At 50.1% G+C, this 11,629-nt stretch overlaps 1 protein-coding gene across 6 annotated transcripts; it reads left to right on the forward strand.

The window, feature by feature from the left end:
• LOC110387269 (testis development-related protein-like) lies at positions 874–11,560 on the forward strand. 6 transcript variants are annotated; one of them, XM_021375218.1, is made up of 7 exons: positions 874–1,000; positions 1,378–4,310; positions 4,389–4,511; positions 8,163–8,340; positions 8,410–10,824; positions 10,917–11,002; positions 11,193–11,560. In XM_021375218.1, the coding sequence occupies exons 5-7, from the start codon at positions 10,576–10,578 to the stop codon at positions 11,452–11,454; spliced, it is 597 nt and encodes a 198-aa protein (XP_021230893.1). In that variant the 5' UTR covers positions 874–1,000; positions 1,378–4,310; positions 4,389–4,511; positions 8,163–8,340; positions 8,410–10,575; the 3' UTR covers positions 11,455–11,560. The 6 variants fall into 6 exon arrangements, with proteins under 6 accessions (XP_021230893.1, XP_021230891.1, XP_021230892.1 ...); XM_021375216.1 differs by having other exon boundaries at positions 1,378–4,511; XM_021375217.1 differs by having other exon boundaries at positions 1,378–4,511; positions 8,166–8,340.

Genomic DNA, 11,629 nt, shown 5'->3' on the forward strand with positions numbered 1-11,629 from the left:
TGTATCTCTGACTGCGGTGCATAGTGGTCCTGACCACCGGAAAAAGTGTGTGTATTGTGGGAATAACAAAGACACAGCTCCTTCTGTCCTGGGCTTTCCCTTATCTTTTAGATAAGTAAACATGAGAACAACGGAAATGTGAATATCCCACTCTGGTTCAGAAGCATTTTGCGCCCTGCCTCCATGAATGCAAATGCAAGAGCATCAGACAACCGAAGGTCCAGCAACTTGCCCACTAGCTATAGCAATGGGTGTGTCAGGTTCTCTCCCCTTGTACTTTCTGAAATACTTCGCCCCAATTTCCTTTTCGTGGCTCTGCAATGGCTGGTTGCTCAAAAGCCAGTCATTTTTCCCATTTTTCCCTTCAATGACACCAATTGTTCTAATAGAAGCTATTACCTCTCCTTGCAAACCTTGTCTCCATGGAATCCTTTGACCATCATGGTCAAAGCACTGCTACCATTTTCCACTCCTGTACATCCATCTCATTACCATTCTTCCATCATTCAGGTGCCTTACCACATTGTTCTCCAGACTTTCAGCAGCTCTTACCACAGACCCATCTGCCCCCACTTTCTGCAGGCTCATAATCCAGATCATTCTCTGTCACATTTCTCTCTTCAGTAACCCACATCAATAGTTAGACACGTGAACTTTTTGTAATTCTGCGTGCAAGAGTCCACTCCCGTACTGCAGGGCTCCAACTTCCCCTCTGCAGCCCCACTGCCTCCCCCAGCTCTCCCAGGGCCCCCCGGTCTCCTGCCTGGAGGTGACCAAGCAGACTGCTCTCCATATCAGGAATGCCCAGGTGCAAGCAGGCTGCTCTCCAAACCAGGAAGCCCCAGGTGTGGCCACATTCCTTTGGTTTTGCAATATTCTTTAATCTCATACCAGAAAAGAACGCGCTTTTAGACACAAGATCCAAGGAGCAGCTACTGACACAAGCAGAGAAGTTGCTACAATCTAATTCAAAGCCATCTCCCCATGCTCACCACGTGAGGTTGTTTTATTTTCTTTTAAAACCAGGAATCAGAACACTCTTATGTTTCTCTGCAGAACCGTAAATTGAAACTAAAGGGTAGATTGAAAAGGAGCAGCTTGTACCGCATAACCAGTGACCTTCCTGAAGAACTTTAATGCCTGATACATCCAAAAATTTGTTTTGAATCAATTCAATATCACCTCTGCACTCGGCAGTCTCTACCTCTGAAAAAGGCTACAAGGAGCAACATGGTTGTCTGAGCCTGGCTGGCAGCATTTTGCTTACAGCAGTATAGGTGGCACTTCTCCTTAATGGGATTGAATAAAAGCTTCCAATGTATTATCCTTTCCATGGGGTCATTTTATTTAGAGGTATGCATTTTTTTTTCCTCTTAGGTGCAAGTTCATCACATCTGCTGATGCTAATGGATGTCACATGTTCCTGCTGGCAACAAGGCCACGGAGTTACACAAATCCCCTTACACTCAAGCCAAGCTGGAAGTGGCTCCTTTCAGAATAATGGATTATGTGGATCAGAAAGAGCGCCAGTCAACGGAGGGTCTTGCAGTAAGTAGGAGAGAATGCTGTGCTGACAAAGCCTGTGGTGATTTGGGGTAAATCTCTTAACACTTGTGTTGCTATTTTTTTTTTTTTAAACCTGTAGAAGAGGGACAAAATCTCTTTTTCCTGCTCCTATTTTCCTCTTAGCCACTTGTACCCATTTGAACAAGAGTCATCTTCATTTGTGCAAGCATCATCTCTTCCCAGTGATTTGAATCTCACCTAATGCAGACCTGGATCTTCCCATAATCTCCCACTCCTAAGAGCAAGCACAACTTGCCATCTTTAGGGTTTTATCTTTTATATCTTTAGGGCATGAAATAGTGCTCTGGTACAACTTCTCCGGCCTGACACCACTACTGCACAGTGCCCCGAATGGAAGCTTTGCAGTTGTTCTGATGCCTACGCCAACTTTACAGCAGACATAGCCAGCAACAGGAATTTCCACAGGCCTGTACCAAGTGGTTGCAAAGTGCCGTGATGTACATGAACCCTAACCTTGCTTCACAGGGGTTGATTTGCCCCAAGGAGATGCATTGGAGGGAGAACAAAAAGATGCAATAGAAGGGCAGTACATTCTTTGCTGGTTTTCACATCCCTGGACCACAGGTGTTCTGCTGATGCTTTGCAGCTGAACCCACTGGCTTGTCAAAGAAATCTCCAAAAAATAACAAAGGAAAAAAAAAAGTAGGAAACACAAAGCTTGCTGGCTTGGGAACAAGCTGCAGCTGGTGCTGGCCAGCATTGACACTGGTGAAGCAAGTTGAAGGCTGAGGTCAGCAGGAGCATTGCAGGTGGACACTGCTGTGTGTCCCAGGTGTTGCTTCCCCCTGTCTGCAGCCTCGGCTGATTCCTTAACAGTGACGCATGGCAGCGAATTGGCCATACTGGGCCTGAGCTGCAATCCAGAGGAAACCAACTTCTGGTTGGGGTAGATGAAACCTCAGATTATGCTTGTCAGCAGGGGAGCCTGCCCTTACCTTGTGCTCAAGGCTCACAGCCAGCAGTGTGTGAAAGCCTGGGCAAAAGCTGCTGACACTGGGCATTCAGTGCAGTGTCCTCTCTGTTAGATTGGCTGTGACAAGAATTTGAAAACCTGCAACTAGTTCTTACTAGCCCCAGCTGGGCAGCTCTGTCCTGAAGTTAACGACTCTTCTCATTTGTCTGAGCTTCCAGGAATGACTGACTCCTGATATCATCCACCAGCCACCAAGGAGAGGATCACTGGAAAGCCAGCTGAGACGCAGCTCCTGGCATTTTCCCCTACAATCACATCCTCAACTTATCCCTATGTTATCCATTTTCCTTGCAGTAAACTGAAGCTGGTTTTTCCTCCTCTGCCACAGAAAATTAGGAGATCTTTGATTTCTGACCTTGTCCACGTCTGGATGATTGCTCTTCCCTTGTATTTCCTGACAGCTTCCTCTCTTCTACCTGCCCTAGGCTATGTTCTCCCTTTGGACACCTCAGCACTTGGGACCGAGAGGTGACAGGTTGGGTATTAAGCAGATCAGTATGAATGTTCTCTTTCCTTGTCCTTACACTATCTGCCCTCATTGGTATCACTCTTGTGAGCCGAGCATCCTCCATTTGCAGTCAAGCCTGAGCTCTATGTGATGGATCACCCCTCCAGGCTGCTAAACAAAGTCCTCCATTCACTGCCTGAGCCCTGGCAGTGGTACTGGCATCACACGGAGGTACCTGAGGCTGCTCTGCACATGGGCTTCATGAGCATGGGGCCAGCATTCCCTTGCACTTAGATGATGCTCTCCAGAATGGATGGTGGCAGGCAGTGCAGATGAAAGGGGGGAATTTGATTAATAAAGAAGCAATTCTTACTCCTCCGCTCTTCTCTCATTACCAGCATTTAAAAGCCAGGATTCTCATTTCTTGTAAGCTCTGGTGCTGCGTACAGATGTGAAGCTGTGTCTCCCGGGAGTGCTTCCACCAGCAGAATTCTGATGGGAGGAAATGGGCCTGCAACACCCAGCAGACAATAATCTATCAGAAAGTATCCTCTGCAGATGTGCTTCCCACTCTCTGTCCTCATCAGCACTTATTATCAACAGTATTCCTTCCCCTCCTGCCCCACGCTAGAAAGTGACTGGTATTTTATCTTGTTTTTCCAGAAGGATGAAATAAATGAGAGAAAGGAAAGAAAAAATATCAGTTTGGATGGGACTGGCTGCCATGCAGAAAAGATGAATCAGGCACCTGGGTGACACTAGATCCACTGAAGCCTAGATGCTGGCTTTGCAGGACAGCACCTATAGATTACTGTGGTCTCTGGGCTTTAGCTGTGACATGCCCTGTGCACAGAGCATTTTTTTTTCCTTCTGAAACTCTTCTGGGATAGGCTTCAGCACTCCCTGAAGGTTACGGCAGCCTAGTGGTCTGCTCCTTTCTAGGCAAGACATCATGAGGTCTGTCATCTTTCTGCTAACGTGGCTCTTTCACCACAGCCGTGTTTTATCAGTGTGGCTGTGGGCATTTAGGATACATCATGTCAGAGGGCAGCACCCAGTTCTGCAGCACCTGAACTCAGTGGGTCCTGATCCACTCAGACCCACACAGCCTTAGCTATTAGCAGTGCTGCTGAGCTTTGCACTGCCTTGTGTCACTCAGACCTCCCAGACATGAGAAATGGCTGCTGCAGTGGTATAGCATGTGAAGTGCTTTGGGACCTACTGCACAGGTGTACAGAAGGACAGCTGGTGGCAGCTGCAATGTGATGAACTGAAGCTGTGCAGGAATATGGAGATTTGAGGGTAATCAGCATTTCAGAGGTCCTGCAGCATGAGGCCTTAATATAGCAGAAATTTAGGGTGCTAATCTTTGTTAAACAGCTTAGAATCTGTGTGAAATCTGTCCCCTGGGTGATTTGTGAGCTGTATTGTCATGTGTGAAAGGCAATGCCACTGACCTTGGAGAAAATGAAAGGAGGAACTTTCTCACAGGAGCTGCAGTGGGTAAGCCTTTGGTTACATGTACTTCAAGAGACTAGGGTTATTGTGTTGCTCCGGATTATTATTATTATTACTTTTAATGGGAGGAACATGAAACTTGGGAGAACAGGGGAACAACCAAAATGAGAGCAGTTGGCTGAGCCTTGATGCATTCACTTGAAATAATGTTGTTTCATTCTGTTCAACTGAAGCTGTGGTTATTTTGGAAACAAACACATTTTCCACCCTAAAGTTTTGTGATGTGGCTTTCCTCCCCACTGTCTTGCATTTACTGTATTTTTTTTCTGCAGAAAGTCTATTTCTTCCAGTTCAAAAACCCCAAACAGAACATAGTGTTACATTTGTTTGAATCCAGAGTTATTTTCTGATGGCTCTTTTTGGAAAGTTGGACTTGAACTTCTTCTAAAGTAGAGTTAAAATTGTTTCAAGAGAAAAATGATGGTAAATCTTCGTTTTGAACAGGGAAATCTTTTTTTAATCAAGTATGTCAAAGAAGAGATGGCTCCAGTATGTTTTTCATTTCACTACATCTAATTGTATACATTAAACCTTCTCAGTACTGGCTTTCATTTACACAACCCCTGTTCTTGTTCTTTATTTATTCGGAGACGTGCAGTGAAGGAACCAGGGGGTTCTTCCTTTCCCACAGGAAAAGGTTTCTGTCTTTAACATAATGAAAATGGCAATTTGAATGCTTCTCCCACCCTGCGAGGTTGTTGGTTTGGGTTTTTTTTTTTGGAGCTCTTTCTGAAGTATCGATATTTTCTTATATCTTGTGCTGCTATGGACAAAACAAAAATGGGAGATGCTGCTTGATTTAATAATCCCCACAGATATTGGATGCAGCGACGGGCACAGAATAAAGATATTCTCTTTGGAGGAAATAAATAAGATGTTGATTGGCAAGCTAAATCCTGCACAGTGTCGCTGCTTCTATGACTGGAATCCCAAATGAGCCAAACTGCAACGTGTTTTATGCTGTTTCCGCACTCCAAACGCATTTTTCAATCTATTTCCTTAAGCCTGCAGGACTGCTCTCCCAAATTCCACTTCCCACTTGGACAGAAACGCTAAATACAAGCTCTCCTTACCGACGGCACCTTTCATTTCCCTTCTCAGATTTCTAAGCACATCAGAGGGGTTAGCGTGTGTTAACAGAGCCATTGTCATGAGATAATGGCCTGCTATTAGAGCATCCTTTTTTTTTTTTTTTTTCCTTTTTCTTTTGATGGCCGTGGGCCATTTTCCTGTGATGTGAGAAATGATGTCTTGCAGTTCCTGGACATATTATGGGCTCAGCCTTCTGTCTCCTTGTCACAAAGCGCGATCAGTTCTGTGATCTCTTTTGAGAGGCAGAAGGAAGATGTCCCTCTGGATGCTGTGTGATACCACAACAAACTCGGGCCGCTGAAGTGGGACGGCTGATGTGGAGTAGAGCAAACCCTGAGCCCGAAGCTCCGTGTCCCTGTGCACGGTGCGCTCTCACCCTCTGCCCTTAAACCAGGGGAAATGGAGCTCCTCGTCCCCCTCTGCACAGCCGGGAGAAATGGAAAGCATCAGCCTAAGCAGATAAACGTTGAGGTCAAGGTCTAAGGATTTATCAACTCCAGTTACGGTCTCCTCTTGCCGCTCCTTAAGGAAATAAAGCAGCTTAAATGACCTGAAAATACTGAGACAAGCAGCCAGGTGAATCAAGACAGAGGAGCTGCAAAGGAACGTGGGCAGCTGGGACAGCTTACTGCTGCTGGAGGAGCAGCCCACATCCAAAGGGAAAACGTTCTGGCTGTCCGCACAGCATGAGATCAGGGATGGGTGTATGGGTGTAGTCCTATGGAGAAGAAGGATGTTGGGATACGCGGTTGTGTGGGTGGGGGGAGATCTGGAGGTCTCTGGTTCTGCGCTTTGTTCCAGGAAGGGCAAACATGCAGCGGGTTGCTCAGGGCATTGTGCAGCTGAGCTCTGAACATGGCAAATACCCTCACCCTTATCTCAGCACTGAATCTCCACGTGCTGTAGAATCTCACATCCAGCTTTTCCTTGTGAACCTGCATCTTTTCCTTCCAGGGATATGCCAGCAGCTTTTCCTTCCAAGCACAACGATGAAAATGCATCAGCAAGGGGCAGGGCAGAGTCTTGTGGGCCCGGTGGTGCTCAGAGGATGCAGGCTGCAAACAGGGTGCAGCAAACTGGGGGCAGCCTTCCTGTCCCCCTCAGTTCTCTTTGGTGCTGCACACCCTGCTGAGGTGCCTGCTTATTTATTTAACTTTTCTGCTGCAAAGGTTAAACAAATCAAACATTACCGAGTCAGTGCAAATGACAGGAGGCTAAGTGGTGTTATCTTTAATTACAGTCGGTGTCAAGGAGAGCAAGCGGGGAGCAGTGGGGGGCTGCGGGACTGGTTTGTTCCTTGCTGGAAGCGGGGGGGCGAGTTGGCAGGGTTACCATTTGTATTCAGATGGGGACATCTAGTGACCAGTTTGACATATTGCGAGGTTTGAGCACCCCGGCAGTAGAACAGGGGTGGAAAGCGTGGTTTGGGAAGCAGCTTGCGTGTTGCTGGAAGTGCTCCTCTCATCTGCTGCATCCTTCAGACGACGTCCTAGAGCGGTCAGCCCTCCAGGGCTGACCCTGCTGTCCTTGGAAGGACTGTAAGGTCTTCTCTCAGCGCCCTGTGTGTCCTCCCGTGCTGCAGGGCTCCATCCAGTGCCACATGGGTTGGGGACGTTACCCCTGAGCAGGGTCCAACATGAGCTGTGGTTTCTTCGGGTGCCCAGGGATGAGTGTGATGACAAGGGGTGCCTTGGGGTTGAGTGCTGGCTTAATGTCTCTGCTCCCCGAATTCTGATTCTGGGAATGTGCCCTGAAACGTGAAAATAAACTTCTTTCTATCACTGCCTTCTCCTTGTGAGTTTTCTCAGAAGGAAACAGCCTCTGGGTTTCAGGAGTTTCCGTTGCTGCCCAAGGTGCTAAGGAGATTAGATCTCAATTCTGAATATATTTTCACTTCTACAGTCGTGTCTCTCTTGCCACAATTATGTCAACTTTAAATTTTCTTTTCCCTTACACCTGCTGCTATCAAGATCTCCTACATATTTATTTGAAAATAATCCTTTATTTCCCCAAGTAGCCCTTCCTATCACCTCTAGCAGTAGTGCCCATAATTACTTTCTTCCTATTAGTTGGTTGGACACCGTGGCTAATTTGTGGGTACACTGATAAAAGCCATAACTGTCAGGTGATTACATTGAAGGTGAACTGTGTGAAAGGCCAGGAGGCGATTTCCCCCATGGGAGTAGTTAACTAATTTTCTGCCATTCCTGTTCCTTGTGCTGTGCAGCTCTCTGCACAATCCAATTCACTGGAGCTCTCGGACAGAACATGCCCCCATCACCCACCTGGCTGCCTCCTGACCCACGTGGGGTTGTGCTGTGGTGCCAAAGCCCATTTCCAGCCGGCTGATGGCTGCGGTTAAGTTGCCCCTTTGTCACTGTGATGCCTGCTTATCCAGGACAGTGCTTCTTCCATTGCTGTCCCCACTTCTAAAGGAGAGCTGGCTGTAGGATGAACCTGAAGCTGTCTGGGCTGCAACATTCAGCTCCAGGCTTAGGAATCAGCATATAACCCTTCTCTATTTGAAACTTGGGCTTTTTTCAGCAGGAGAGAGTCGCACTGGATTGGGAGAGAGAGCTGCACAGTGTGAGAGCTGTGGGAAGCAGCGTGTTGTGAGCCTGGAAACATCACCGGGAGCTTTCCAGCCGGGGTCTTCCCCATCCACAGACTGGTCCCTGTCATCCAGGATGGGGAGTCAGCAGTGTGTGATGTGCTTAGTGAGGTAGGTAGTAAAGCACCTCCTTGTTCAGCTGGAAAATTACCCATCTGCTTTGCCCTTCATCTGCCTTAGGACAGTGCGGGACAGCAGCGACTCCCCCTGCCCACCCATACAGCACCTCGTACCGTGCCTGGAGCTCTCCACGATGCCCCTGCGCTGCCATCATGGAGAGAAGGGGGATAACAGTCTCCACCAGGGTACTACCCAAGGACAGACAACTGTTCAGCATTTATCATGATCTCTAGTCTAATCTACACAGTATATAATGGTGGGAAGCAGGCCACAGGACGATAAAACACCACAACAATCGTAAAACTCACAAACAGTTCCCGCCATGGCTGGTGATTAAAAAATAAATAAATCCCAATGACTATCTGAAGTGTAAAGCCATTTAAAATTTATCTCCAGAGCTCTGAGCCCGTCATTAACAGCATTACGCAGGGCGGTGCGCGTGGGCTTGGTGGAGCTCCTTCCCAAGTGGAACATAAAGTGAGAAATAATTTTCACAGCATCAATTTACCGGCACCTTAAGCTGTCCGTTTACTGAATGGCCTCGGAGGATTTGGAGAGAGGGAGCGCAGTGCTTTTCGTGGGGAGCAGTAAATTCACACAGCGGAGACAGGTTTCAGTGCCTGATGTCGCTGGGAGAAAAATCTTAATAACAACTGGTCTGCTACCTACACATTTATTAGCAGCAATTATACGGCGTTGGCGTTACAAATTGCTGTCGAAAGATGTTATCAAACTGGAAGCCCTCAGTTTAATTGAAAGCACTTTTTTTATTTGATTCCTAATGGCCTTATGCTATAATATCAATGACCTGCGTGAGAAAATCGCTTCCCCAGAGGGATGGTGCTGGCAGAAGATCTCTGTGCAGATGGAGCTTTCCCCCCCGGGAAGGGTGGAGGTCTCCGACTCTTGTGCTGATGCACAGCACCCAAGGGGAGGGGAGGAGAATCAGCCGAGCATTTTTCCCACACCTAGAAGACAGCATTTTATAAATTCCTTTGCCAAAAGACCCAAAGGATCTCAGGACTCGGTGGCAGTGTGGTGAAGAGGGCTGGTCACATTTGGGGTCCAGCAGCAAGTGGAGGGAAGGTAACTTCTGTGTCCCTGGAAGGATCGTTCTACAGCCTCCAACAAGGAGATGTTCACTGTCCACCAATGCATATTTTGGGACATACAAAGAAGGTTTTTCATTGTGTGCAGCATCTTTTTTTTTTCCAAGATGAGCATGGAATTAACTGAAAGAAGATGCAAAGGGAGGCTCACCTACTGCATTTCCATCTTGCAGTCTAATTATGAAGTCTAATTATGATGTCAAAAGCCAAAGTTCTAGTGCAGTGACTAATTGACTTTGGAGATGCAAGAGCTCTTTTGTTGTTTTAAGCTAGGAGAAGTGAGAAGGGAGGGAAAATAATCGTTACTTAGTTTAGTTCTGCCTTATCGGGCGTGCCCTGGGGTACCTGCGGGGCGCTAGGCTGCACTCCGCAGAGCACGCTGAGGGGCTGTGGGAATGCTCACATACAGTGGATGTATGTGTACGCGGAGTGTTCGCACCCCTGTGAGCGGCGGCAGCAGCAGCTGCTCAACAACGCCGGGACCGGGCCGCTCCGGGACAGCGGTTCCGGGCGCGGAGCAGCGACTGCAGTGCCACGTTCTGGCCAGCAGGAGGCAGCAGCGCAGCGCTGGGGCGGACACACGCCAATCCGCCGTTGCGTCTCTTTGCCGTTACCGCTCTGCGCGGGCAGTCCACCCCTCTCTATGATAGCAGGTCCTCCGGGCCGTACTACGCATGCGCTCGGCGTAGCGGAAGTAGTGTCTCAAGGGTCCCGCGCCGCTAGCGTTGTGTTCCGCTCGGCGCGGGGCAGCATCGAAAGCTGCGTGCGTGGCGCGTGCGCCGGCCGGGATTTGCAGTTCCTTCGTGGAACCGCGCAGAAAGGACGCGAAACGGGCAGGGAAACGCACCCACCGTAGTTGATGGCACCACCCAGTGCTCCTGACTGTGCTCGGCGCTGCCCCAGGGCCGACCCGATGAGGGCACTGGGCACCGGGAGCGGGTTTGGGCTGAACGAAGCGCTCCCCCGCCCGCTGCTCTTCCCCCAGCACGGGCCGGGCTCAGGTTCCCCTTTGTGCACGGAGCGTGGCCCCTGAAACTTTCATGAGGACACCGGATCGCCAGCGAGGCCCGCCCCACCCCCCCCGCCTGCCACTGCGCAGCGCCTCTGTCCCCGCGCCATGACCCAGGGCATCTGGGGGCTCTACAAGGCCAGGGTGCTGCAGACCCTGGGGGGGGCACGGGCTGATGGCACGCTGCAGGAGGAGGTAATGGGAGGGAGGGGCGTGGCCGGGCAGAGCCCCCTGCCCTCCCCTCCTCTCACAGGTGGCGATTCGTTGCAGGGAGACCCCTCTGAGCTGATGGAGGCAGCCGAGCCCCCCACGCTGATGGAGGAGGGACCTGGCCCTGTGTCCCAGCTGGCAAGGAAGGTGAGGATTGCGGCTGTGGGGGTGCTGCTGGTACCGAGAGTCCCAGTAACTCCCACTGAGCCTCATTGAACCTCGCTGTGCTTCATCTCCAGGTCCAGGGGGGCTGGCGGACACTTTCATCCCTCTTCACCCGTGAGGATGAGCACCAGCTGCTCAACCCAGAGCCCTGCGCCGACCAGTAAGTTGTGTTTCGGGGAGGGGGTGGCACCCAGAGCCTAGGTTTTGCTCCGGGCTCTGCATCCCCATGTCCCCACATCACCAATGATCCCTGTGCCCTGGACCAGGGGTGGGGGATCCCCGATATGCCCCAGCACTGGAGCAGTTCAGGAGTTCCTGTGTGCACATCCCTGACCCTGCTCTCCCCTCAGCCCCCTGGCTGCCGTGCCAGCTGAACTGCCTCCTGCCCAGAAAGCGCCTGGCTTTTGGGATCTCTTCGCTACCAAGTGGCAGCAGGCATCAGCACCAGACAAGGAGGTGCCTCCGCCAGAGCTGGGTGAGAGCCCCACAGAGCCACCGGGTGACGAGGGCCCCAGCGACCTGCGGGAGCCGGAGGAAGGGGCCTTCAGATGGGGCTTCCTGGCCAGCAAACTGGCTGAAATGCGAAATAAAAATGCTCCCAAGGGCAACTAGAGGAGGCGGTGCCAACCTGGCCCTGCGGCAGCGCCAGCCAGTGATGCTGTGATGGGCCCTGGCAATGTGGAGGTGTTGGCACTAAAGACCCCGTGGTGCCCTTCTCCTTGAGCGTGTGTGGTGCTTTCTTTGCCTTTGTTCCTCACAACAGCCCTATGGAGCCCCGTTCCATCCC

This window comes from Numida meleagris, chromosome 22, assembly GCF_002078875.1.
Source record: "Numida meleagris isolate 19003 breed g44 Domestic line chromosome 22, NumMel1.0, whole genome shotgun sequence".
Classification (NCBI taxonomy): domain Eukaryota; kingdom Metazoa; phylum Chordata; class Aves; order Galliformes; family Numididae; genus Numida; species Numida meleagris.